Here is a 26672-nt window from a genome sequence, read left to right on the forward strand (position 1 = left end):
TTGTTTGTGTAGATCAAATAAAATTTTCCATTTTATTACTTGACAGGATCATAGTATAGTTAAATATTGTTGCATGTGATTCTTTATAACTTTTGTCTTTAAATTCTTTAGCTCCTAATGGAGGACAAAAATTTTCATTTATAATCCTTTTTTTTTCGATTTTTACATTGAAAATCAGCAAAATCATTATAAAATTCGAATTCCTCATCAAAAACTACCCTTGTCCCCATTTTTCTGCGTCTCTATCTCTCATTTTGTGTTTTTTGGGTTACTGTAGTGCCGATTGTGTGCAAACAGCGAACACCACGACGACAAAATGCACAGAATTCGAAAATCGCTCTAAAAACCTGATTTTTGTGTCACATTTCGTACTTTATTGCTTCATAATCATAATTTACATTAAAAATCGTTGAAAATTTTCGAAAAAATCCAAATTTTTGTTCATAATCTAGTTAGCCGGGTACTTCTCGACCCACTCGTCGTAAACAGCGACGGCGTCGTCTTTTCCACGTTCAGTGACGTCGGCACGGGCGTCATGAAGGAGTTCACCGGCAGAGTTGATGAGTTTGAATGCCGGAATGGTGGGGACCTCGTACTTCTTGAGGTATTCTCTGGAAATTTTACATTTTTGGGACTTTTTGGGATAAATTCTGTTAAAAATCCGCAAATTTTACGCAGAAAATAAGGTTTTTTATTGAAAAAAACAGTTTTTTTTGCCTCAGAATGCATAAAAATTCAATTTTTGGCTGAAAAACGGCTAAAAAGGGGCGGAGTCTAGAGCATTCAGACACAGCGAGATTGTACTCCTCTCGGACAAGTGGTTTGTGGTTTTTTTGTATTTTTTCGAGTTTTCCTGCTAATTGTTTGAAGAAATTACAAAACAACTCATCAATATCTTAAAAGTTTGCGAGAACCCGTCAAAAACCACTAAAAAGTACCCAAAAATGCATTTTTTATTTATTTTAACATTGGAATTTTTAGAAACAAAGCTCAAATTCGAATTCCTCATCAAAAACTACTCATATCCCCATTTTTCTGCGTCTCTATCTCTCATTTTGTGTTTTTCGGGTTACTGTAGCGCCGATTGTGTGCAGACACCGAACACCCCGACGACAAAATGCACAAAATTCGAAAATTGAGTGGAAATTGTCTGGATAGGGGTAAAAGAGGGCGGGGAATCCAAATTCAACATTGAAATTTACCCTGGAGCACGTTTTGATACAGAAAAAAGATTCAAAGATTGAAAAATCACTTAAATTCGCAAAAAACCGCATTTCAAACTTGTCCGAATGGAACATAACCCTATTTATCGACTAATATCTAGTAAAACTTACTGAATTCTCTCATCGCCAAATGGAATGGCGACCCAATTGCCTCCATGTTCCAAGTATTCCAACAAATCCTCGGCTTCCCTATCTCTAGACACCAGAACAATCTCAATATCCTTTCCGGCGGCCTTCAATTGCTCATAGAATCTTTTGAGTTTCGGAGTGAATTGACGACACGATCCACACCACATTGCAGAAAAATATAGTCCGATGATCTTCTTCCCGCGGAGAGCATCTCTTCCGTCGAGTTCTTCTCCTTTTTGGTTGATAAGAGGCTTTCCGGCAAACAAATCGGTCATCGTGAGCTGAAAAACCCAATTAAAATGATATAAAAGTAGAGGGCACGCGGAAAATAACGAATAAGTTTCTCGAAATCGGCCCTAAAGTAAGAAAAACCAACATCATTAGACAAAAAGAATGCATTTATAAATGAAATCAGAGAAGTTTCTACAAATTCCTGTGAATCACAGTTCTATGAGTGAAACACATCCGGACAATGGTAACGCAATATCGGTTATACCTTCAATGTACCGTAAAAACTGTAATAAAAACTGTAGAAGCACCCCTTTATTAGAGGCGCCCCTCTTATAGAGGCGCACCCTAAAATGCGGTTTGAATAATAGTGGCGCCCCCTCTAATAGAGGCGCCCCTTTAATACGTTTGAAATATTCCTACTGATTTTCAACCATTCTTTTTCAAAGTTCGTGAAAAAAACAGAATAAAACCCCCTTTTCGTTCAAAATAATGCAAATTTTGGGGTTTTCGTGAAATTTTGTCAAAGAAAATGTTAGTTTTGTTGAAAATTTGATGACTTAAAAGTTTAAAAAATAGCCAGACGAGCAGGTTGAAAAATAGAGGCGCGCCCTCTATTAGAAGCGCCCCTGTAATAGAGGCGCACTTTCAGAAGGAGGTTGAAAAATAGAGGCGCATGCGCTTATATTACAGTTTTTACGGTATATTGAGTTTCATACTGCTGAAAATGATTTCTCTTCCGTCTTTACTTCCGCACCGCTCTGAGGTGTACTATCGTAATCAGAGTTGAGCGGAATACAGTTTTTAAAATGGTAGAAAGCGGAAGGCAGAATTCCGTTCAACCCTGATCGTAATGGATGCATAAATGTATAAATGCAAGGACTGCTACCAGCACTCTTATGTTGCAAACCGGGCCAAAACGGACCGGCGCGTATCTTCCTTCAAACTCAATATTATGCGCTAAAAAATATACCAAAATGTAGATCTCATCGAGTTCTATGTCACTGATATAATACGGGCAGGATGGCTACTCATTATCGTGCCGCGGGCCGGGCTAGAATGGCTTTTTTGACCATTTTCGCGTTTTTTTTGCACTTTTTCCCGTCCCGCGGCACATTTACGATTAGCCATCTGGCCCGTATTAGGTCACGGACATAGAAGTCGCTGAGATCTACATTTTGACATATTTTTCAGCTCATAACAGTGAGTTTGAAGCGAGTTACGAGCCGGCCCGTTTCGGCCCCGTTTGCAAGTACGGTTATAAGCTTCAAGAATCAAAGTCCAAAAGTCGTGTAAATATGTAAATATACATTGGTTTGTAATCATGCATGGACGGAATATGATGATAAGAACTTTTGATTATCAGAAATCAAAATATTAGATCCAAGTGAATACAAGTCATACTTGGCAACGCGTAACTCGCTTCAAATTGAGTTTCATGAACTGAAAAGTATACCAAAATATAGATCTCGGCGAGATCTATGTCGGAGATCTATTTTTGTTCCGGATGTCTGCTGGGAAAAAAAAGAGGCTGGTGCTGCGGACAGAAAAGGATGAGTGGGCTTTTGGGGGGTTTCACAGCTAAAATTGAAAATTGAGACATCCGGACATTCTGACAGACAGACGAACTACTGAGAATTGGAGATATTTTGCGGCATTTCGAAAAATTGTAAGGTTCTCAAACGATTTTAAGGCGTTTTTCATGCTTGTTACTAGTTTTTTACTCTGCGAAAAAACGTTGTTTTTATGACAAAATAGCTTTCAACTTCAAATAGAAAGTTGTCTTTGATTTCAGTCGGTATTTTGTGAAAAAAATGTGGTTCACATACTAATTTTGATGGGAAATTTTAATTTTTCTTTGATTTTCACACTTAAAACTTTGACTATCAGAAATTTAAGTATCAAAAATCACAGTGAATACAAATAGATTTTCAGAAAAAAATGTCGTAAAAAACCCTAAAAATAGTTGAATTTGTGTTAAATTTGTATCTGTTCAAAAAATTCAAGAAATTCGAGTCATTTTGGTGTAAAAACCTCAAAAATTGAGCAAAAATTGAGAAAATTGGAAAATTTTTGATTTTTTCAAAAAATCAAAAATTTTCAAACTTTTCGATTTCAGTCAATTTCAGACCGATTTTTGTGATTTTTAGCTCAAAATAAAGCTCAGAATCTAAATTTTCAGAAAATTCTACCCATAAACTAGATTTTTCACGGTTTTACCTCCAAACCTCGCTTGCTGGGAAGATGGAACGAAATGTCATTCTTTAGAAGACGATTTCGCCATTATTTTGTTGTACAAGCTCATGAAAATGGTTCCATCAGAAATTGTTGTTTTTATTTGAAAAATTCAAGAAATTTGCGTCATTTTGATACAAAAATCTTGAAAATTGAGTGAAAATTGAAAAAGATGGAAAATTTTGAAAATTTTCGTTTTTTTTTCAAAAAATCAAAAATTTTCAAACTTTTCGATTTCAGTCAATTTCAGACCGATTTTTGTGATTTTTAGCTCAAAATAAAGCTCAGAATCTAAATTTTCAGAAAATGTTATTCATAAACTTTGTTTCTCACGTTTTCCGAAGAAAAAAAAACCCCGAAAACAGGGATTATAATCGATTTCTCAATCGCGTTCCAATAAAATCACAATTCAAATAGATTGGCCGATATAAAAGTGTTGTTTGTTGGGTAGTGGGGGACACTTTGTACGTTCTATGCGGTCGCGGCAGGCGGGTGACCGCCGATCTAATAAGGGAACAAACAATGGAGAGGAACAAAGAATTCAATTGAATACGAAAAAATCCGGTTTTTTCATGAAAAAATGACAAAAAAAATGGGAAAATCGGTTGGAAATTCGTTACAAATTCATATTCATCTTGTAGATCAAAACCAGGGCTACATTTTTGTAGTTGACTATTTTTCGATACGGGCGGTCCCGAGAGAGATACAGGAGTGAGAGAGACGCAGGGAAGCTTGAAAAATACTTAAAATGAGTGTATCTCAAAAACGGGCGGTGCTATTGATAATTTTTCAACTACGAAAATAAAGAGCATAAAATTCTGCACAATTTGATAATTAACAATCAAAAAAACTAATTACCCATCACAGAGATATCATGGCTTGAACTGGAAATGACTGAAAATGGCTCTAGCGTCTCTCTAACCCCTCTATCTCTCTCGGGACCGCCCGTATCAAAAAATTTTCAACTACAAAAATGTAGCCCTGGTTTTGATCTACAAGATGACTACAAATTTGGGACGATCTGACAAAAAGAGGGGTCCGTTGGGGGCTCTTTTTCAAAAAATTTGGATTATTCAAAAAAATTAAATTTTTAAAAATCGATTTTTCTCTATCATTATCAACAACTTAACAAAGGTAAACATGTCTACACATAGAAACTTCTAGAATAATGATGACTATTTGTGTATTTATATACAAAAGCGAGAGAGTGTCAGAGGGAGAGACGCAGAGAAAAAAATAATGACGACATTTTCGAGAAAAGAGAAGAAAAGATGACAATTTGGCTGATGCAATAGCGAGTGGTCACTGATTTTTGCGATTTTTGAAGGTTACAACGGATTTTTGTCCGGATGTCCGCAGGGAAAAAATTGAGGCTGGCGCGCCTTGGGCGCGGCGGGCAGAAAAGAAAGTTAGGGCGTTGGAAATGGGGTTTTCAGCTAAATTTAAAGGAAATCGGACATCCGGAATTACAGACAGACAGAGGGACTGGTGGCAGATGCACCATATACGGTGGCAGATGCACCATGTACACACAAACTACTGAAATCGAAGGGTTTTAGGGGATTTTTGAGGTTTTTAAATGATTCTCAACGTTTTTCATGCTTGTTACTAGCTTTTTACTCAACAAAAACTTGGTTTTTCAAAAAAAAACCGAGAAAACAATTTTAACTGAAATACTAGTTTTCCTCGATTTCAGTCGGTTTTCTACGAAGAAAAATGGTTTATATACTAATTTTAACGTAAAAATTGGATTTTTCATTGATTTTCACACTTTAAAACCTCGAAAAACATCGATTTTACCAGAAAAACGGATAATTTGCCCCCCGAATGACTTAATTGTCGTAAACTCTGACGCATTGTGTGCATTACACCGTCACGTCAGATTGCGGACAGAAATTTATTTTCATTTATTTTCGCATTTTTCGATGATTTTTTGATGTTTTTTGGCGTTTTTTGGTGTATTTTCATGGTTTTTTACTAATTTTTAAATGAATAAATAAAATTTGATATTCGAGTCGTTTTTTTTCACTCAAAACCCAAAATTAAGGGCATTTTCAATTCCAGATGTCGGAACAACTGGAAATTCCGATAGAAGGTGGTGATTTCGACTTTGACGGTGATAATATCCGTAAGTTTTAGGCCAGAAATCGATGGAATTCCTAATTTTTTCAAGTTTTTATAGAAGAACTCGATCATTTCGACATTGGCGAGGAGGAGGATGAGCCAGCGGAGGTTCCGGCTGGAGAGGTACAGTTTTTGAGTGGAAAATTATGAAAAAGACGAAAAATTCGTGGAAATTGCTGAAAAATGATGAAAAATGAGCCAAAATCGTGAAAATTTGACCCAAACTCATAAAATATGAGTTGTCGGTGTAAAAACTTCATTTTGGCAAATTTCAGGCTGAAAATAGCTGGAAAAGGAGATTTTCAGCACGAAAAACTCAGAAAATTAATGTGAAAACATGAAAAATAACGAAAAATCGTGAAAATTCGGTTAACGAGTCGTAAACTTGAGATATGGCTCTGAAAACCTAATTTTTGGCCATTTTTAGGCTTAAAATGCGGTTTTCAGTTTAAAAGAACTGGAAAAATCGGTGGAAATTGCTGAAAAATCAGCCAAAATTGATTAAAATCGATGAAAATTGGTTAGAAATTCAAAAAAAAACTAGGCTAGGTGTAAAGAAACCTATTTTTGCTGATTTTTCTATTGAAAATAGCTGGAAAATGCGAAACTTGGAAAATTGATGTAAAATCATGTAAAATGATGAACAATCGTGAAAATTCGGTTATTGATCTTTAGACATGAAAACAAGCTAAAAATGATATACATCGGTTGGAAGCTTTAAAAATGGAGTTTTTCGGCGTAAAAAACCTAATTTTTGGTGATTTTTAGGATTTTAGGATGAAAGTGGCTCGAAAATGTGATTTTCAGCATGAAAACAGTGAAAAATCGATGTTTTTCTGTTCAAAAACCCGATTTCCAATGTTTCGGCCTGAAAAAAGCTGAAAAATCGCTTTTTTTCTTCAAAAAATCGATAAAATCTGTGAATTTTGCAGGCGGGAGTTTGGGAAGAAGCCGTCGGAACTCTTCCCCTTTCACGTCAACGACGGAAAAGTGTTCGGAAGAAACCGGGAAGGAAACGGAGGGGAGAGTGAGTGGATCGATAGGAAACGATGGAAATTTTGGATTTTTGAGCGAAAAATCGAAATTTTCAGACAAAAATTTGCTAAATTACAGCCAAATCGCCATTTTCCGGTTGGAAAAGTCGATTTTTGATCGAATTCAAGCTTTTTTTTCAGTGAAAAAGTACATTTTCGGTACGGAAAGTTTATTTCTGACCAGTTTTCCATCATGAATTTTATCAAAATCTCATTTTTCAACGAAAAATTTTCGTTGAAAAAATCGCAGAATTTCAATAGAAAACTCGATTTTTGCGGATTTTTAGAATAAAAAACTCTTGTTTTAGCTAAAAAATGATAATTTTCGGTGTAAAAATTCAGTTTTCCATGCTGAAAGTCGCCTTTTCCAGCCAATTTCAGCCTAAACATTGCGAGAAATCAGGTTTCTGCATGCCAAATCCATTTTTTAACCGAATTTTTACAATTTTCCATGTTTTCACACAGCTTTTTCGAGTTTTTCGAGCTGAAAATCGCTTTTTTTCCAGCTATTTTTAGCATAAAAACTTGAAAAATTGAATTTTTCCGACTAGAAATCTAACTTTTCGCGTTTTCACTGATTTTTGTGCATTTTTAACACGAAAATTGCTAATTTTCAGCTCAAAAATCACAATTTTTCATTGATTTTCAGCCAAATTTCCTCGAATCGGTGAAAAATCGAAATTTTCAAACAAAAACTGACTAAATTACAGCCAAAATACAATTTTTTCTATTCAAAAAGTCAATTTTTGGTCAGTTTTCGTTATGAATTTCAGCGAAATCTCAATTTTGGTTCAAAGAATCAGTGAATTTTGATAAAAACTCAAGTTTTCAGCTCAAAAATCACATTTTTTGACTGAATTTTACTTAAAATCGGTGTAAAAAATCGATTTTCAGTCAATTTTCCCTTATTTTCACGGCTAAAAAATCCATATTTCAGCTCAAAAACCACAATTTTTCTTTGATTTTCAGCCAAATTTCTTGTTATTTCCAGAGTGTATCATATTCCAAAACGTCAACTACCACGTGGAACCAATGTCACTTCTTCTTCATCTGGAAATTCTCGAATAAAGACATATCAACAATATGATACATTCGATGAAATTGTCGATCCGAATGATATGATTATAGTCGAAGAGGGGGCGGAGTCTCATCTGGAACAAGAGAATGTCATGGATGATTCAGATCCAGAAATTATGGATGACGATGGAGGTAATTACAGCGAAAATGGGGAAAAATCGATTAAAAAATCGATTTCTCAGTCAAAAATTGACCCAAAAAACGAGAATTTTCACGGTTTTTCACCCTTAAAATCTTATTTTTAGTTATTTTTTGACCAAAAAATCGCCTTTTTTGGCTGAAAATTATCCAGAAATAATGGATGACGATGGAGGTAATCGGCTGAAAATGGGGAAAAATAGGCTGAAAATTAGCGTTTTCAGTCATTTTTGGCGGTTCTTAATTGATTTTAACAGAAAACCGCTATAAAACTGTTAAAAATGCCGAAAATCGATCAAAAATTGCAGCGAAAATGGCTGAAAATGGGGAAAAATCGATAAAAACACAATTTTTCAGTGGAAAAATGACCCAAAAACGATGATTTTTCAGGATTTTCACCCTTAAAATCTTATTTTTAGTTATTTTTTGACCCAAAAAATCGTCTTTTTTGGCTGAAAATGATGATTTTTCACGATTTTCCAGTCTTAAAATTCATTTTTAAAATCAATTTTTGACTGAAAACTCGAGTTTTTCGGCTCAAAATGACCCAAAAACTGTTCGAAAATGCTGAAAGTCGGGTCTGAAAGTCACAAAATAGAGCCCTAATTGACCTGAAATTACAGCGGAAATGGGGAAAAAATAGGCTGAAAATTAGCGTTTTCAGTCTTTTTTGGCGGTTCCAAATCAATTTTTTATAGAAAATCGCTATAAAACTGTTAAAAATGCTGAAAATTTCCTTTTTTGTTGTCAAAATCGACATTATAGGTGAAAATTAAGCGAAAATGGTTAAATTCGACCTTTTTTTCATCCAAAATTGACAAATTTCCAATCTAAATCCAATTGTATTTCCGGAAACTATGGATGACGATGGAGGTATCGAATTCACAGAAGAGATGAAATATGATAGGGCGGAAAAAGAGCCAGACTGACAGAAAAATGAGTGAAATCCAGGAAAAATTGTCAAAAAACTGCCAGAAAACAGGAAAAATGCTGAAAATCGGCTCAAAATTAGATATGAAAATGAAAAATTATGAATTTTCTGTTTCAGACTGAATTTCAGCCATTTCGATCAATTTTTGTCAGTTTTAAGCTTATTTTCAGCCTAAAAACCTCAGATTTTCATGATTTTTCGTCAATTTCAATCTCATTTTTTAATTGCAGAATTGTCGACATCAAATACATGAAAAAATCGGTCTGAAACAGCCAAAAAAAAAAAATGCTCAAAATCATAAGTTTTTCATAAATTTATATTCAATTAGGGCTCTATTTTGGGGTTGATAGAGCCGATTTTCAGCATTTTTACCAGTTTTTGGGTCAGTTTGAGCCGAAAAAACGCGATTTTTCATTCAAAAATTGCATACTTGCAACGGGCCGGGCCGGGCCGTGACGAGAATTTCCAAGGCCCGGCCCGGCCCGGCTGAAAAATTTGAACTGAAATTTGAACGAAAATTTGAATTTTTTCCCAAAAATGTCGAATTTTTGACTATACTTCAGAATTCAATCAAACGATAGTTATGCATCAAAAAATTGAAATTTTTGATGTAAAATTTCAAAAAATTTCAAAAAATTTGGTTAAAAAATAGGTACCTTTTTTGAAGCCGGGCCTTCGGGCCGGGCCGGGCCTTGAAAATTCTCTACCGGCCCGGGCATTGACAACTATGATTTTCATTATTTTTCGTCAATTTCAGCTCTATAATTGCAGAACCATCTTCATCCAAAACATGGCGAGTGTTCGTTCGTAAAGATGGAAGTGGAATGCACTTCGATTGGCCGATATTCATGGATTCATCAATTTCACTGAAAGACGTCGTCACTCTGATATCAACAGACGCATCGGAAATCTCGAAGACGTTGATTTGTGATTCGATTCCACAGGAATTCACGAATACTGGAACATTTATAATTCATTTGGAAGAGGATTTGTTGAAAGAGGAGATATGTGATGATGGATTGGGAACATGGAATTCCGCCCAGATGTTCGTTCGGAAATATATTATTGGAGGGGGTGCTGGAAGGCCATTGCAAACGAATAAGAATGATCATAATTTGAAGGTAAAAATTACCGTAAAATGGACAGAAAATTAGGGAAAAATGACTTAAAAGCGACTGAAATCGTCTGAAAATTGAAAAAATAACTCAAAATTGGCTGAAAATAGTCGAAAAATGACTTAAAACAGTCTGAAATCGGCTAGATTCGGCTGAAATTGCCTAGAAATCGAAAAAAATTGCTCAGAATTTCTGAAACTCTGAAATTGGCTGAAATCGGTTGAAATCGCCTAGAACTCGAAAAAATTGTTTAAAATCGGCTGAAAATAGTCGAAAAATTAGTTTTTAAAGTCTCAAATCTGTCAAAATTGGCTGAAATTGACTTAAGATGCTGAAAAATGGCTGAAATTGGTTTAGAGTAGCTAGAAATCTGAGAAAATTAATCATAATTTAAATTTGCTAAATATCAGCTGAAAATTGTCAGAACTCAACTTAAAAGCGGCTGAAATCGTTAGAAAGCGCCTAGAAATCAGAGAAAAATGTCTGGATTCGACTGAAAATAGTCGAAAAATGACATAAACAGTCTGAAATTAGTCAAAATTGGCTGAAATTGACTGAAAATTGCTCAGAATTGCTGAAAATCTGGAATGAAATCGGTTGAAATCGTCTAGAATTCCAAAAATTGCCTAAAATTGGCTATAACTAATCGAAAAATTACTTAAAACAGTCTGAAATTAGTCAAAATTGGCTGAAATTGACCTAAAACGCTGAAAAATGGCTGAAATTGGCTTAATATAGCTAGAAATCTGCACAGATGTTCGTACGGAAATATATATTTGGAAGTGCTGGAAGGCCGTTGCAGACGAATATGAATGATCATAATTTGAAGGTAAATTACTTAAAAACGACTGAAATCGCTCAATCAGAAAAATTGTTTAAAAGTGGCTGAAAATTGCCAGAAAAAGACATAAAACAGTCTGAAATTTGTTTAAATTGGCTGAAATTGCATAGGAATACGAAAATTGTTTAAAAGTGGCTATAACTAATCGAAAAATGAGTGAAAACAGTCTGAAATCAGTCAAAATTGGCTGAAATTGACTTAAAATAGTCGAAAAATGGCTGGAATTGGTTTAGAGTAGCTAGAAATCTGAGCAAATGAATCATAATTTAAATTTGCTAAATATCAGTTGAAAATTGTCAGAACTCAACTTAAAAGCGGCTGAAATCGTTAGGAAGCGCCAAGAAATCAGAAAAATTGTTTAAAATCGGCTGAAAATAGTCGAAAAATGACTTAAAACAGTCTGAAATCAGTCAAAATTGGCTTAAAAAGCGGAAATTTAGTTGTTTTTTCAGTCAAATATAGACAAAAATACAAAATTTGGCTGAAAATCATTGTAAAAATACTGAAATTTTCAGATCGTATGTGAGCAATTCCTCCATCCGGGAACCGACACTCGTGGTGACTTCATTCGGCGCATTTATACAGGTTTGTGAGCTGAAAATCAAGAATTTTCAGTAAAAAATTCTCTAAAAATCTAAAAATTTCAGTTAAAATCTCCAAAAATCCCGAATTTTCCGTAAAAACTCTCCGAAAATCTTAAAATTTCAGTTAAAATTCTCTAAAAATCGCAAAATTTCACTGAAAATTCTCCAAAAATCTCAAAAATTCAGTCAAAATTCTCTAAAATTCTAAAAATTTCAGTTAAATTTCTCTAAAAATCTCAAATTTTCTATAAAAATGCTCCAAAAATCCCGATTTTTCAGTCAAAATTCTCTGAAAATTCCCTAAAAATCCCGAATTTTCAGCTAAAATTCTCCAAAAATCTTAAAAATTCAGTAAAAAATTCTCTGCAAATCGAGAATTTTCAGTTAAATTTCACTGAAAATTCAGAATTTTCTGTAAAACTCTCTAAAAATCTCGATTTTTCTGTAAAAACTCTCTAAAAATCTTAAAATTTCAGTAAAAATTCTCTGAAAATCCCCAAATTTCCTATTTTTTCCATACATATTTCTCCATCTATTCAGGATTCGACAAAGACGAACACATGATTCCGTACGTCGTCATTTGTTATGAATGGATGGGACAACCGCATCCATTGACGGTTTACGAGGATTCTGATGACAAACAGACTTACGCTGAGCAGATGACGTGGAAGGTCTGTTTTCAGTCAAAATTCGGCATTTTTGACTGAAAAACTGCAAAAAATAGCGATTTTTTCGACCCAAAAACCGAATTTGTAGTCATATTTTGGGCTAAACCCTCTGAATTTTGAGTAAAAAATCTTGTTTTTGGCCTAAAAATTCTGGTTTTTTACTGAAAATTGTTAAAATAGCCATTGTTCGACCCAAAAACTGGATTTTTTATCCTATTTTGGTCTAAAATATATGAATTTTGAGTCAAAAATCAAGTTTTTGGCTATAAAATTGTCCAAAAACTGGATTTTTTATCCCAAAAAGCTGAAATTTTTTATTCCAGAAATGCTCGAATCCAGACGATCAAGTTCCGATTCTATCACGTCATGGATGTGATTACAATGCGGCTGTGCAGATTCTGTTATCAGCTGAGAAGTTTACAAAGTACTGTATTTATAGAAAGAGGAGAAAGAGGCTGAAAATCTGAAAAAATGACAAATTCTCAGTCCCTAAGATAGGATTCATCAAATTTACTTCTCAGAGAATTAGTTTTTCGAAAAAATTCAAAACATGGCTAAAATTGCTTAAAATCGGCTGAAAATGGTCGAAAAGTGGCTGAAAAATGGCAAAATTCACTAAATTTCGACAATTTTCCATCTAAGTTGAGAATTGTGTGTCTTCAGACTAACTTTTTCTTAAATTTGGGAGTTTTCTGAGATTTTTCATTTTATAGTTCTTTTTTTTAAAGATTTTTTTCGACTTTTCAAATGCAAAAATTGCAATTTATTCACATTTTCTTGAATTTCCCACCTTTTGAAGTCATTATGACTGGAATTCCGAAGATTTTCTGCTGGAAATGCTCATAAATTGAGATTTCTGACTGAAAATTCTGAAAGTTCTGAAAAAAGGCTCCCAGAATCCTGATTTCACTGAAATTTCAGCTGAGAAGTTGACAAAGTGTGTGATTATAGGAAGGATGTTATACAAAGGGAAATGGGCGGAAATCGACTGAAATCAGTTGAAATTAAATTGCAAATTGTCGGAAAATGACTTAAAATCGGTTGGAATTGCCTAGAAATGAGAAAAATTCTAAATTGGCTGAAAATATGTTGAATTTTTAGTTCAATCACTCCAGATTTTGCTGAAAACTGTATGAAATGGTTCGAATTCCTATGTTCTTCAACGAGAATTAGTTTTTCGAAAAAATTCTACATCTACATCAGTAATTTCGCCCATTTTTCCACGTTTTTTCCGAACTTTCTGTCTCATTTTCAGTCCAAAATCGTTATTTTTAGTTCGCAAACTCGATTTTCCCGCGCGGAAAAACATATTTTCACTTGAAAAATTCACAAATTTCTATGATTTTGAGCCAAAATCCCGATTTCCGATTGTACAATTCACTATTTTGGCTCAAAAACTAAATTTTTGGCTCATGAATTTCGTTTTTTTTTTCTTTCGAAAAACCCCCTGAAAAAAACGCGTCTCAGGCGCGCCAGACACGATTTCATACTTGTTCCATCTGGTCGCCACGTCATAGTGCAAGAATCTCTAATCCTCTTTCTCTCCATCCGTCTGTGTGTCTGTTCACTCTCTCTCTCTCTCTCTGCACACATCGATTCAACTTCTCTCTCTCCATCTCTGCGCGTCTCTTCACTCCACACACTCTCGTAGTGCCGCCGATTTCAAAAGAAGGGGAGCGAAACGAAGTCTCTCCATTCGGATACTCTCTCGCCTCTCTCTTTTTTTTTCGAAAGAATGCGATTCAACGCACTCTCTTTCCCCCCATTTTCTGCGCGCCATGTCGTTTCTTTTTTTTTTTGACTATTTTTGGACTATTTTTGGCCATTTTGAGTGGTTTTTGAGGTTTTTTGGAAAAAATGCGTGAATTTTGAAATTTTCAGTCAGTTTCAGCACCTTTGGCATCAATTTTCATCGATTTTTGTACTAAAAGTTGACATTTTTGACTTTAAAACTATCTTTCAAGAGTTTCAGCTCGAATTTTATGGATTTTGAGTCGAAAAATGAGATGAGAAGCTTCTGGAACAGCCGATTTACAGCAGTCTCCAGCTTTTCGTTTCTTTTTTGACTATTTTTGGCCATTTTTTGAGTGGTTTTTGAGGTTTTTGTGGTGAAAATTGGGTTATAGAAGGTCGGAGGAGTTTTTTTTATCGAAAAATTAGAATTCATTTTTGAAAACTGATCCAAACCACATTTTTCTGCGCGCCATGTCGTTTCTTTTTTTGGACTATTTTTGGCCATTTTTTGAGTGGTTTTAAAATTTGGTTAGAGAAGGTTTTGGGAAAAATCCGTGAATTTTGAAAGTTTCCAGTCAGTTTCAACTGTTTTGAGATCAATTTTCATCGATTTTTCCGAGTTTCAGCTCGATTTTACTGATTTTGAGCATAAAAATGAGCTGAAACGCGTCTTGAAACAGCTAGAATCACAGTTAGATAGGTTGAGACTGATTTTTAGCATTTTCCAGCGTTTCGTTTCTTTTTTGACTATTTTTTTCCCATTTTTTGAGTGGTTTTTTGAGATTTTTGGAGCGAAAATTAAGTTAGAGAAGGTTTGGGAAAAATCCGTGAATTTTGAAAGTTTCCAGTCAGTTTCAACTGCTTTGAGATCAATTTTTTGTCAATTTCAGCTCGGATTTCCGTGAGAAATCTCAACTGATTTCTGGTCATTTTCAGAGAGAAATTCTAAAGGTCTCCTCAGGGAGCACTATGAGCACTTTCTGCCTCATGTTGCATGAGAAATTACCTTTTACGGCTGATTTCGAGTGGTTTATGACCATTTTTTATGGTTTTGAATCGATTTTGGTTGAAATTCGGCTGAAATTCTGACGTTTTGAAGTCATTTTGGCTGAAATTCTGATGATTTTCAGCTGAAAATGCTTGTCAGATTCTAGATTTTCCAGAATTCGCATAGATTTTCAATCATTCTGTGGATTTCAGTAAGAAAACCGCAAATTTCAAGCAGAAAATCTGATGATTTTCAGCTAGAGTTGATGTGAAAATCTGGAAAATTTCTGGAATTCTGCAATTTTTATCAAGTTTCAGCTTAAAACGCTGTCAGAATATGGATTTCAGCATTTTTCACTCAAAAATTCTGCGATTTGTCTGAAAATTGACTGAATTTTGCGATTTTTTCATCCATTTTTAGCTTAAAAACGCTGTCAGAATCTGGAATTTTGAAGAATTTTCAGTATTTTTCACTCAAAAATGTCATATTCCTTCTCCTTCTGACATTTCAGTCGTTTTGAAGCCATTTTGGAAATTCTAATGATTTTCAGCTCGAAATGCTGAAATTTCCAGACTGAAAATTCTGAAAGTTCTGAAAAAAGGCTCCCAGAATCTTGATTTCACTGAAATTTCAGCATTTTTGCCTCTAACATTCTGCAAATTTTGAAATTTCATACTGAAAATTGGCAATTTGAGTAAATTTAGTACAGAATTCTGCAATTTTTCATCCAATTTCAGCTAAAAATTCTGTCAGAATCTGGAATTTTGAAGAATTTTCAGCATTTTTCACTCAAAAATGTCATTTCCTTCTGACATTTCAGTCATTTCCTCCTCTCTGAGTAACCTAATCCATCTTCTTCTTCCTTCTCGTCGTCGTCTTCCTCCATCCATCCGTGACGTCATCTATGTTTTCTTCTTCTTCTTCGCTCTCAAATTGCGAAAAAAGAAAGAAAAACAAGAAGAAAATGTTCTTTTTTTGTTCCCCAAATGACACCAGCTGGCTCTCGGAGCATTTCTTTTCTTTTTTCGTCCAATTCGATTATCTCGTCAGAGAATTTGACGACAGAAGAAGAGGAAAAGAGGTCCGACGCACTTTCCAGTTGAATTTTGGTCGATTTTTCCCCAAAAAATCTGAAATTTTCCCAAAAAATCTGGAATTTTTCCAAAAAATCTGGAATTTTTCCAAAAAATCTGAAATTTCTCCAAGAAATTTGGGATTTCCCGAAAGAAATCTGGAATTTTCTGACCAATTTTGGCCGCAAATCTCGATTTTGAACTAATTCGAGCAATTTCAGTCAATTCTGACGAATTTCAGTCAAAGTTAAAGCTGAAAATCAAATTTTGACTGAAAATTCCGTTTTAGCGTCGATTTTCAGACACTTTGAAATGGTTTTCAGCAAAGTTCCGATCCAAGAACGAATTTTTGCTGATTTCCAGAATGCCAAAAGTCAGTTTAGACCGATTTCTGTGAAATTTGACAAATTTCTAGCCGAGAACGTCGATTTACAAAGCTTCGTATCGTTTTACGGCACTCTATGTCGATTTACGACGCTTTGTGTCGATTTACGACGCTCTTCGTATCGTTTTACGGCACACTGTGTGGATTTACGGAGTTTCAAGTGTTGACCTGATTTTGAGCATTTTATAGCTTTTGTGAGCTCAATTTGCACCATTTTCAGCTCTTAAAACACTTCTTGTGAGTTTCGAGCTCTCTTTGAGTTGAATTTCAGCTGAAAACTCGGATTTCTGATGTTTTTAGGCCGAATTTCAGCTCAAAAATGAGTTTTTCAGACATAAAACGCACTTGTGTGCCGTTGTTATTCGTCTAGCTTTTCGGAATTTCTTATTCTGAGAATTCTCATCCTCCTCCCTCTCTGTCGTTTCTCTTTCGAATGGGAAATTGTGTTCAATTTTTAATGAGAAAAAGGCGAAAGGAGAAGCAGCAGCACAAAAACAAGAAGACGGAGAGAGAGAGAGAGAGAGCTCACGCGATGAGCTCTCTTCCTTCCTTTTCCTCTTTTTTGGCTCAAAGAATAGAGTCTTTTTTCGATTTTTAGCTCAAAATCCACCGTTGGACGGATTTTCAGACAAATCGGCTCACAGTTGTGTCATTTTAGCTGAAATTAACCAAATACTCAGTTTTCCGACTGAACTTGTGAAATTTTGAGTCACTTTTCCAGCCAAAAGTCTCAAATTCTGTGAATTTCAGCTTAGAATCTGTCATTTTTACGTTCAAAGACTGAAAAATGAGCGGAATATGCCAGTTTTCTGAGTCTTTCTCCTGATTTTCAGTCAAAAACTGGAATTTTCCGGTTTAAATCAGTAGAATGGCCCAAGATGAGTGCCAAAAACTCAGTTTTGCGGCTGAAAAATCTCCTTTTTTTCGGATTTCAAGTCTCCCAACTGAAATTTTCAGTCACATTTGACTTGTTTTCACGTTCTCAACGAATCTTATGATCGGAGACTGGATATGTGACTAACAAATCGTACTGTTTTTCTGTTCTCTAAGAGCGGAGCTCTTGCTCACCGAGCCGCCCGCACACGGAGCAAATCACTGAGAGAGTCAGGTGATCGCCCCCTGCGCGATCTCTTCAATCCCCCAATCAGATGTTTTGTTTGTTTGTGGTACACCACACAAAAGGTGTGTTTCGAGTGGTCAAATCAGTCGAAAAATCACGTTTTTTGAGTGATTTGACGTAATTTTGACTGAAAAGTTGCGTTTCTAGCTGGAATTCCTAACTGGAAGTTAAAAAAAGCTGAAATACCTGTCGAAAACTCAGAAAATGAGCTCATTGAGACTTTTCTTTGGTTTTTGACGAACTCGCAGTTTGAAGCTAAAAAAAGTGGCTGAAACTCCCGAATTTTTGCTGAAATTCTACTGAAAATTGACTATGAAAGCTTCATCTTGAAATTGACACTGAGTAGCTCGAAATTGAGCTGAAAACACTCATTTTCTGAGATTTCGACAGGAATTTCAGCTTTTTTCATACTTTAGAATCAAATTTAGTGAATTTCCTCTCGAAAAAACTCAAAATCGAGCAGAAAATGCCAATTTTTCAAGTTTTTAAGTAGATTTTTAGTCAGATTCAGTCTCATAAAGCTGAAAATCGTCTCAATATTGAAATTTGGCTTAAAATCAATCAAAACTCAAAATGAGTGCCAAAACTCAGTTTTTCGACTGAAATTTTGAAATTTTGAGTCACTTTTCCAGAAGTAGCAAATTCTGGGAATTTCAGCTTGAAATGAGTCATTATTGCTTTCAGAGATTCAAAAATGAGCTGAGAGTGCCGAAAACTCATTTTTTCGACTGAAATTGTGAAATTTTGAGTCACTTTCCAGCCAAAAGTCTCAAATTCTGTGAATTTCAGCTCAAAATCTGTCATTTTTACTTTCAAAGAGTGAAAAATGAGCTGAAAGTGTCAGTTTTTTGAGTCTTTCTCCTGAATTTCAGTCAAAAACTGGAAATTTTCCGGCTGAAATTGTGAAATTTTGAGTCACTTTTCCAGCCAAAAGTCTCATATTTCATATCACATATGACCTCCTCCTGCTCCAAGTCATAATTTCTCTCTTTTCTTATCGCCGAAATATTTGTTCACTTTTCTCTCTCTGTCGGTCTCTAAACCACTAAGAAAAGTGCAACAACATACATAAAATGAAGAGAATCGAAAATCGCACAGGAAATGGCTGAAAAAACGCTGAAAATTTGTGATTTTGAGCAGTTTTGAGTGGTTTTTGAGGTATTTGAGGTCGAATTTAAGCTTTTTCAGCTAAATCTGATCCCATTTGACCCAAAAATTGAATTTCTAGCCAAAGAGTGGCAAATTTTGAGTCTGGAATTGAGATTTTCGGGCTGAAATCGGAGTTTTCGGTCTGAAAAACGTACCAAAAATTGCCAAATTTTGAGTTTAAAAAAATGTGATTTTGTGCTGAGTTTCAGCCGGAACATTTTCTCTGAAATTCTGGTCCTTTTTGACTAATTTCAGTCGATTTTTGGCTATTTTCAGCCCAAAATCCGATGAAATTGAGTCATTTTTCACCTCGATGGTATCATATTTCATCACTCACTCGACTATTCAAGTAGTCACGTGAATAGTCACTCGTTGGCCGAAAATACACCTGTTTTGCGGTCTTCGAACGTCTATTTATTGAGTTTTTGGCTGAAATTGGAGAGTTAAGATGCTGAAAATCCAAGTTTTGACCTAAAAATATCGGATTTGGACTCCAAAACTTGAATTTCGAGCAATTTTGAGTCTAAAATTCGGTTTTCGTGCTGAAAACAACCGATTTTCAGTTAAAAACCTCAATTTTGCACCAAAAAATGCCGAAATGTTAGTCAAAAGTGAGACTTTGTGCTGGAAATCCTAAATTTTCAGCCAAAAATCACCGATTTTCAACCAAAAAGTCACCGATTTTCAGCTAGAAGTCTCAATTTTGACTAAAATTTGCCGAATTTTGAGTCAAAAATGAGATTTTGTGCTGAAAATCGAGTTTTCAGATCGAAAATTCTACATTTTCAGTCAAAAAACCACCGATTTTCAGCCAAAAATCTCAGTTTTGTACTGAAAATTGCCGAATTTTGATTAAAATATGAGATTTAGTGCTGAAAATCCTGAATTTTCAGTCAAAAATCTCAATTTTTCATCTTAAAAACATGTTTTCGATCTCATTTTTCACTGAAATGATCACTTTTTGTTTTTCATTTCACTCCTCTTGGATGTCTGCGTCTCTTCATTCCACTAACTCTCTCATTTCCAAAGAATCCATAGTTTAGAAGATTCTCTTCTTCTTGTTGGTTCTCTGTCGGTTTTATTGACATTTGTGATCAATCTATATTGAACACTCTGAAAAAAATGGAAAAGAAAAGTGGAAATGCTCTTCAAGTGGCCAGGATTGGCAGCTTTTCGATTGACATTTGCCGGTTTCTGACTGAAAAATTGACGGAATTTGAGTCAGGAATTGTAGTTTTTGAGTTTGAATGGAATTTACTGAGGTTTGGGGCTGAAAATTTGAAGTTGTGAGCTCAAAAACTGAAATTTTCACTCCAAAACTACAACCTCCCAGTTCAGGCTGAAATTTGGCGGAAAATGGTCGAATTTTGAGCTCAAAATCTCAATTTTTGAGCATTGAGACTGAAATCCACAGTCCAGAGCCATATTTAGAGTTTTAGCTGAAATTCTCTTGGGCTGAAAGTATGCGGTTTTGGATCCTAAAAACTCTCGCATAAACTCGCTCTAAAAGGGATTTCCGCTTCAAATTTTGAATTTTGGCTGGAGAATCGTATTTAAAGCTGGAATTCTCCATTGAAAATGTGAAAATTTGCAATTTTTCATCTGAAATCTTCGAGAATTTGAGTGAAAAAAGAGCAAAACTGCATTTTTAAAGCTGAAAATGTCAGATTTGCTCATCAAGGTCAAATAATGAATTTCCGCCTCTGAAAATCTGAAAATTTCAGCTTTTCAGCTCTATAGCTCATTTTTCTTACTGAAATCTGAAACGCTTTTCTGAAAATCTGAAAATTTGAGTCCAAAAGAGGAGCAATTTTAGAGATTAATTCGATGAAATCTTCCTAATTCAAGAGGGATTACACGGATTTCTTATTTTATTTCATAACTAGAGTTGTGTCTCTTTTACTAATAGATGAGTGAGTTGGAGTACATTTCGTAATTCCTCATTTCTCCTCCTGCGCCTTATTTCATCATCCAACGTAACACGACCACAACGAACTATACTATGAGATTCCTTTGAAAAAAGGGAGATTCTAGAAGATTCTCGGTCATTTTTGAGCCATTTTGAACGTTTTTTTTCGCTCGAAATCGATCTAAGCGTCTTTGGAATCCGGAAAATTCAGTTTCAAACCGAGAATTCTGTAATTTTCCAGCTGAAAATGCTGAAATTCGTGACATTTTTCAAAAATCTGGAGCATTTCGAGATTCTCAGCTCTTGCAAAAACATTTATTTGACTCATTTGTAGCTCGATTTCAGCCGAGTTTTGAAGAGTTTCAGAAATTCGGATGTCTTGTGTCGATTTACGGAGGCTTTGTGTCGATTTACGAAATTTCCTATTTAGATTTACGGAGGTTTCAAACAATTCACGTAGCTTTTGTGTCGATTTACGGAACTTTGTGTCGATTTACGATGCTTTGAGCCCATTTTGATCATCTAGAGGTCATTCCGATGATTTTAAGCTTATTTTCAGACATTTTGGATTGATTTTGACGGAATTCTTGGTTTTTTTTTCTGAAATTTCAGCTTCTAGTTACGTTTTTCATGAGTTTTAGAGGTATTTTCTGGAATTTTCACATCTTACTGTCTTAATTTTGAGTTTTTGACCGATGTTCTGTCATAATGATGATATTTTGAGATCTAGACGTCTGTAGATTGATTCCAGTTGATTTTCAGAAATTTTTGACCAATTCTGACGGAATTTTGGGTCGGTTTTTCAAAAAATTGTGACATTTTTCTGGATTGTCAGCTTTTGGTTATGTAGACTATGTGTTTTAGAGCTATTTTGGCGATTTTCTACTCTAATTTTTCTCAATTTCCAGTCATTTCCCCCATCTCACTGTCTTAATTTTGAGTTTTTGACGGATTTTCAGTCATTTTTCACTCGTTTTGATACTTCCGAGTCGATTTTCAGTCTTTTTTGACGGATTCTGACGGAATTTTCGGTATTTTTTGCCAGTTTTTGACGGATTTTTAGTTGTTTTGACTCTTTTTTTCATTTATAAAACACTCAAATCACTGAAATCTCATTTCCAGTTATGGCAAATCGGTGCCCCAACTCGTTCAAGAATGTATCTCATTCGTTTTGGACGTTGAAGAGTGTGGAGGTGCAAGAGCACTGTATATGGATGGAAATACGTGGGAACGACCGTCTGGAAGTCATCGATTCTATCGAATAGTCTTTCCGACGAATCGACACGAAACAACGAACACTTTCAGCATTGAAAGGGCGCATGGAGAGGCGAATGTCAGGAATAGTGATATTCAGGTGAGGAATTGAACTCAAAATTTGAGATTTCCAGCACGAAATGACACCCAACGGCTGAAAATTCAAAATTTTGAGCTTAAAAAACGTCAATTTTTGCTCTGAAATCCGATTTTCATCTGAAAAATTACAAAGTTTAGCCAGTTTTAGACTGAAAATGAGCAACAAATCACTGAAAAAGCACTCGAAAAATTTTATCGCTTTCAGTCAAAAAATGAGATCTGGAATTTTGAGGGATTTTGAGCTGAAAATAACGAAAAATTCCAGATTTTCAGCTCCATTTTGCTGGAATTCGAAACGTGTAGCATTATGGCATCACTTGTAATCTGACTGAAATTTTTGCTGTAAATTCGAGATTTTGAGCGCGAATTTTGTTGAAATTCGTCGTGGGGATATTCAGATTTTCTGAAACTTATTCTGAATCCTGAAAATCCTAGAAAATGAGTTTTTCCAGTTTCAGCTCACTTTTATTCCCGTTAGAGATCAAATTTCTCTTCCATAGATTCTGGATATCAGAGAGTGATTTTTTCTAAAACGGAAGTCGGAAGTGAAAAACAGCCCGGAAGTCGGAATTCCGCGCAACTCCGATTCTGGATATCTTCAAAAATCACGGACTCTTTTTCTCCTCTCGTCACCTGACACGACTCGACTTTTGACTCGAAAACAGCTGATTTCTCCTCTTTCTCTCATCGTTCGATATCTATCTGCGTCATGAGATTCTTTGTCGTTTTCTTGGGAACTTTTATTATTTTTTATCGGTTCAGAGGAGAGGCCGCGGAATCGCGGTGTTTTTTCCCCCATTTTTTGATGAAAAATCGTCAAAAACATCGTTTCTCGATGATTTTCATTAAATTTGTTCGAATTTCCGCACTTTTCTTAACGATTTTCCTCATTTCCAGCAAATTTCTGCGCTTTTTACGGTGAAAATCGCTGAAAAAACAGCAAAAATTGGCTGAAAATCGTCTCAAACGATTTGAAATAGTCTTAAAATGCTCCAAGTCGTCAATTTAGAGCTGTGTAGATTTACGAAGCTTCGTGTAGACTTACGAAGTTTTGTGTAGACTTACGAGACTATGTGTCGATTTACCGTGGTTTCTGTCGATTTACGAGACTCTTCGTGTCGTTTTACGGCACTCTGTGTAGATTTACGAAGCTTTTCACCATTTAGTCAAGTTTTAACCGATTTTTCTAGAAATTCCACCTCAATTTATTTATTTTGAGTTTCATCTGAAACTACACCATCCATCTATACATAAGTTAAATAACACACATTTCTGAGAGTTTTAGACTAAAAACAAGTGAGTATTTCTACGATTTTCAGACAAAAAAGCGAGATTTTGTAATCTGAAAAAAGCAAAAAACTGCAATTGTCAGCCCAGAATCGTAGGTTTAAACTTCAAAGTCATCATTTCCTTCCATTTCCAGTTCGAAATCCTGATTTTATGCCGAAAATCTGCAATTTTCTGTGCAAAAAACCCAAAAATCGGTTTTTGAACTTATTTTTCATTGAATTTTCAGAACAAAAAACTCGTTTTTGTGTCAGAAAACTTCATTTTTGAGCTAAAAACTCATTTTCTGATCCGTCAACACTTCAAATTTTTATTTGAAAACAGCGGCGAGAAAAAATGGAATAATAATAATAACATCTGTCATTCTTTCTCTCAAAACTTTACACTTTTTCATTTCTCTCTCTCTTTCTCTGCCGTCTCTCATTTATCAATACTCTCTCGCTCTCTTTTCTCTAATCCTTTCTCTCGTTTAGAGAAAAAAGAGAGACGAAATCACGTGAAGATTGCTCCCGTTTTCAGGTGATCATCGATTTTTGACTTGTTTTTGGCTGAAAATTTGTGAAAATTGGTGAAAAACACTCGAAAAATCGAGTTTTCGGGGTGAAAATGATGGAATTTCGTTGATTTTCTGTTTTAAATCCGTTTTTTTTTGCGCTCAAAACTTATTTTTCACCTTGAAAATGCTGGAAAATGCTCATTTTTCCTGCTTTTTTCGAATTTTCAGTCAAAAACGTCGTTTTCAGCAAAATTGGAGTTTTCGGCTAAAAATCGTTAAAAATAGCAGAAATTGAAAGAAAATTCAATGATTTCAGCGTTTTTAGCCGGAATTTTTGCTCAAAAGTGAAGTTAGTACAAATTCAGCCGATTTTCTGTCATTTTCAGCCAAAAAGAGTCATTTAGCACTATTTTCGACTGAAATTCGTTACTTTTGACTATTTTTAGCCCGATTTTGAGCATTTTCAGCCAAATTCAACCAGTGTGAAAATCGAGTTTTTGAGCAATTTTAGCCAATTTTCAGTCATTTTCAGTCAAAAAAGAGTCAGTTTTCACTATTTTCGGCTGAAATTAGTCACTTTTGACTATTTAAAGCCCATTTTCGAACATTTTCAGCTAAAAATAATCTATTTTGACATTAAATACTCTGAAAATGTGATTTTTCTGTAATTTTTCTATAATTTCAGGTGATTTGCCGTCGTTACAATGGTCGAAAGTACACATCGACATTCGGATTCGTTCGTAAAACGTTCCAATTGAAAATTCTGCCGACGTGTCCGCCAGAAGTCTCCGCCCAACTCGTTAATCAACATTTGGCCGTCGTCTCGTATTCATATCGAAATGCCGCTATGCCCACTTTTGTGAGTCTGAAAATTGGTGAAAAAACGGCAAAAATTTTCTTAAAATCGGCTGAAATCGCCCAGAAATGCTTAAAATAGGCAAAATTTTGATCAAAATCGGTTAAAATCGGCAAAAATTGGCTGAAAATCGTCTCAAAACGATCTGAAATAGTCTTAAAAATGCTCCAAATTGTCAATTTAGACCCTTGGTGTAGATTTACGGAGCGTTGTGTCGATTTACGAAGCTTTGTGTAGATTTACGAACCTTTGTGTCGATTTACGAAGCTTTGTGTAGATTTACGACGCGTTGTGTAGATTTACGAACCTTTGTGTAGATTTACGGAGTATCCTGTGTCGATTTACGAAGCTTTGTGTAGATTTACGACGCGTTGTGTAGATTTACGAAGCGTTGTGGTCGATTTACGATATTCTTCGTGTAGGTTTACGGCACGTTGTGTAGATTTACGGAGTATCCTGTGTCGATTTACGAAGCGTTGTGTAGATTTACGGCATTCTGTGTGGATTTACGAACTCTAAAAATTTGCAGATCGAACAACCAGCCGTCCGTGAAAAACTGCCAAACGGAGAGTTGATTGGAGAGGAAGTTGAAGTGTAAGTGGACATCCGGACGCACAGATTGATAGACACACAGACAGACTCAGTGGACATCCGGATGGACTGACAGACAAACAGACGGAAGGATTTCCAGCGATTTTATCACTTTTTTATGCCAAAAAATGCGAAAAATTGAGATATTTGGACATCTGGACGCTACAGACAGACGCAAAAAGAAAAAAATCGATTTTTTTGAAAAGTCATATTTTCAGTGTATCCGGAGAGATTGTATTCGACGACCCAGAAATCGGTGTTGAAATGCATCAAATGTTGGAACGAATTGAGACGAAAAAGAAGGCGAATAGTCAGAGATTGATGGATTTGATTGAGAGAATGCAACGACTCGATGATATATGCAAAAAAGTGGGTAAAAAGAGGCTGAAAATGACTGAAAATCGCTGAAAATCGGTCTAAAAATGCCGAAAATTGGTCCAAAAATGCTGAAAATCGCTTAAAAATCGCTTGAAATCGGCCGAAAATTGGTCCGCAATCGCTGAAAATCGGTGAATTTGGGCCGCTGGCGCACCTTTGGCGCATTTTTCAAAAACCTGAGGTCGGGGGCACCTCCGACGCTTTTGATTTAGAAAAATCGGTAAATCAGGAGTCTGGCGCACCTTTTCACGCGTTATATTTTTAAAAGGTCAAAATTTGGGAGTCTGGGACACCTTCGACGCGTTTTTCAGTTTCAAAAAACCGAAAATCAGAGGTCAGGGGCACCTTTGACGCGTTTTTCAGTTTCAGATATCCAAAATTTCGGGACACTGGCGCACCTTTGACGCGTCAAATTTTGACAAAAATTGGAAAATCAGGAATCGGGGGCGCCTTTTGACGCGTTTAATCTCTGAAAATATATAAAATAGGAGTCTGGCGCACCTTCAGCGCGTTCGTTTTTCCAAAATAAGAAATTTGAGAGTCTGGGGCACCTTTGGCGTGGTTAATTAAGAAAAATCGGGAATTCAGGAGACTGGCGCACCTTTGACGCGTTCAATTGAAAAAATAAGACATTTGAGAGTCTGGCGCACTTTTGACGCGTTTAATTCAGTAAAGTTGGGAATCCGGGAATCGGGGGCACCTTCGACGCGTTTTTTAAATAATATCAGGATTTTGGGACGCTGGCGTACTTTTGACGCGTTTAATTTAGAAAGTTGGAAATTTGGGGAGTCTGGGGCACCTTTTGACGCGCTTTTCAAGAAAATTTCTTATTTTCAGACCGGTTGGCACGATCACTCGACGGCAGAAGTTCAACAACTTTTACAACTTGGAGCAATTCTGGAGAGCACTCTACATCAATAATTATCACTTAATTAATTCACTTTTTGCAAAAAAAAATCATTTTTTAATAATTTTTTTCCCGATTTTTGATAATTTTTTGGCGTTTTCAACGCTTTTTATATCTAT

The 26672-nt window shown here is 35.4% G+C and overlaps 2 protein-coding genes across 2 annotated transcripts; one reads left to right on the forward strand and one right to left on the reverse strand.

The window, feature by feature from the left end:
• Positions 1-448: 448 nt before the first annotated feature.
• On the reverse strand, positions 449-1627 carry GCK72_015789 (uncharacterized protein; the record flags this gene model as incomplete). Its single annotated transcript, XM_003092342.2, has 2 exons — positions 449-611; positions 1335-1627. 2 exons carry the CDS (start codon positions 1625-1627, stop codon positions 449-451), a joined length of 456 nt encoding a protein of 151 aa, XP_003092390.2.
• A 4252-nt stretch (positions 1628-5879) lies between these two features.
• Positions 5880-26567, forward strand: GCK72_015790 (uncharacterized protein; the record flags this gene model as incomplete). The annotated part of the gene is made up of 13 exons (XM_053731133.1): positions 5880-5943; positions 5998-6062; positions 6872-6966; positions 7965-8182; positions 9891-10240; positions 11591-11660; positions 12200-12330; positions 12651-12751; positions 21808-22039; positions 24507-24680; positions 25207-25271; positions 25487-25637; positions 26484-26567. The coding sequence occupies 13 exons, from the start codon at positions 5880-5882 to the stop codon at positions 26565-26567; spliced, it is 1800 nt and encodes a 599-aa protein (XP_053585905.1).
• Between the last annotated feature and the right edge of the window lie 105 nt (positions 26568-26672).

The sequence above is a fragment of the Caenorhabditis remanei genome, chromosome IV (genome assembly GCF_010183535.1).
Source record: "Caenorhabditis remanei strain PX506 chromosome IV, whole genome shotgun sequence".
NCBI classification, from domain to species: domain Eukaryota; kingdom Metazoa; phylum Nematoda; class Chromadorea; order Rhabditida; family Rhabditidae; genus Caenorhabditis; species Caenorhabditis remanei.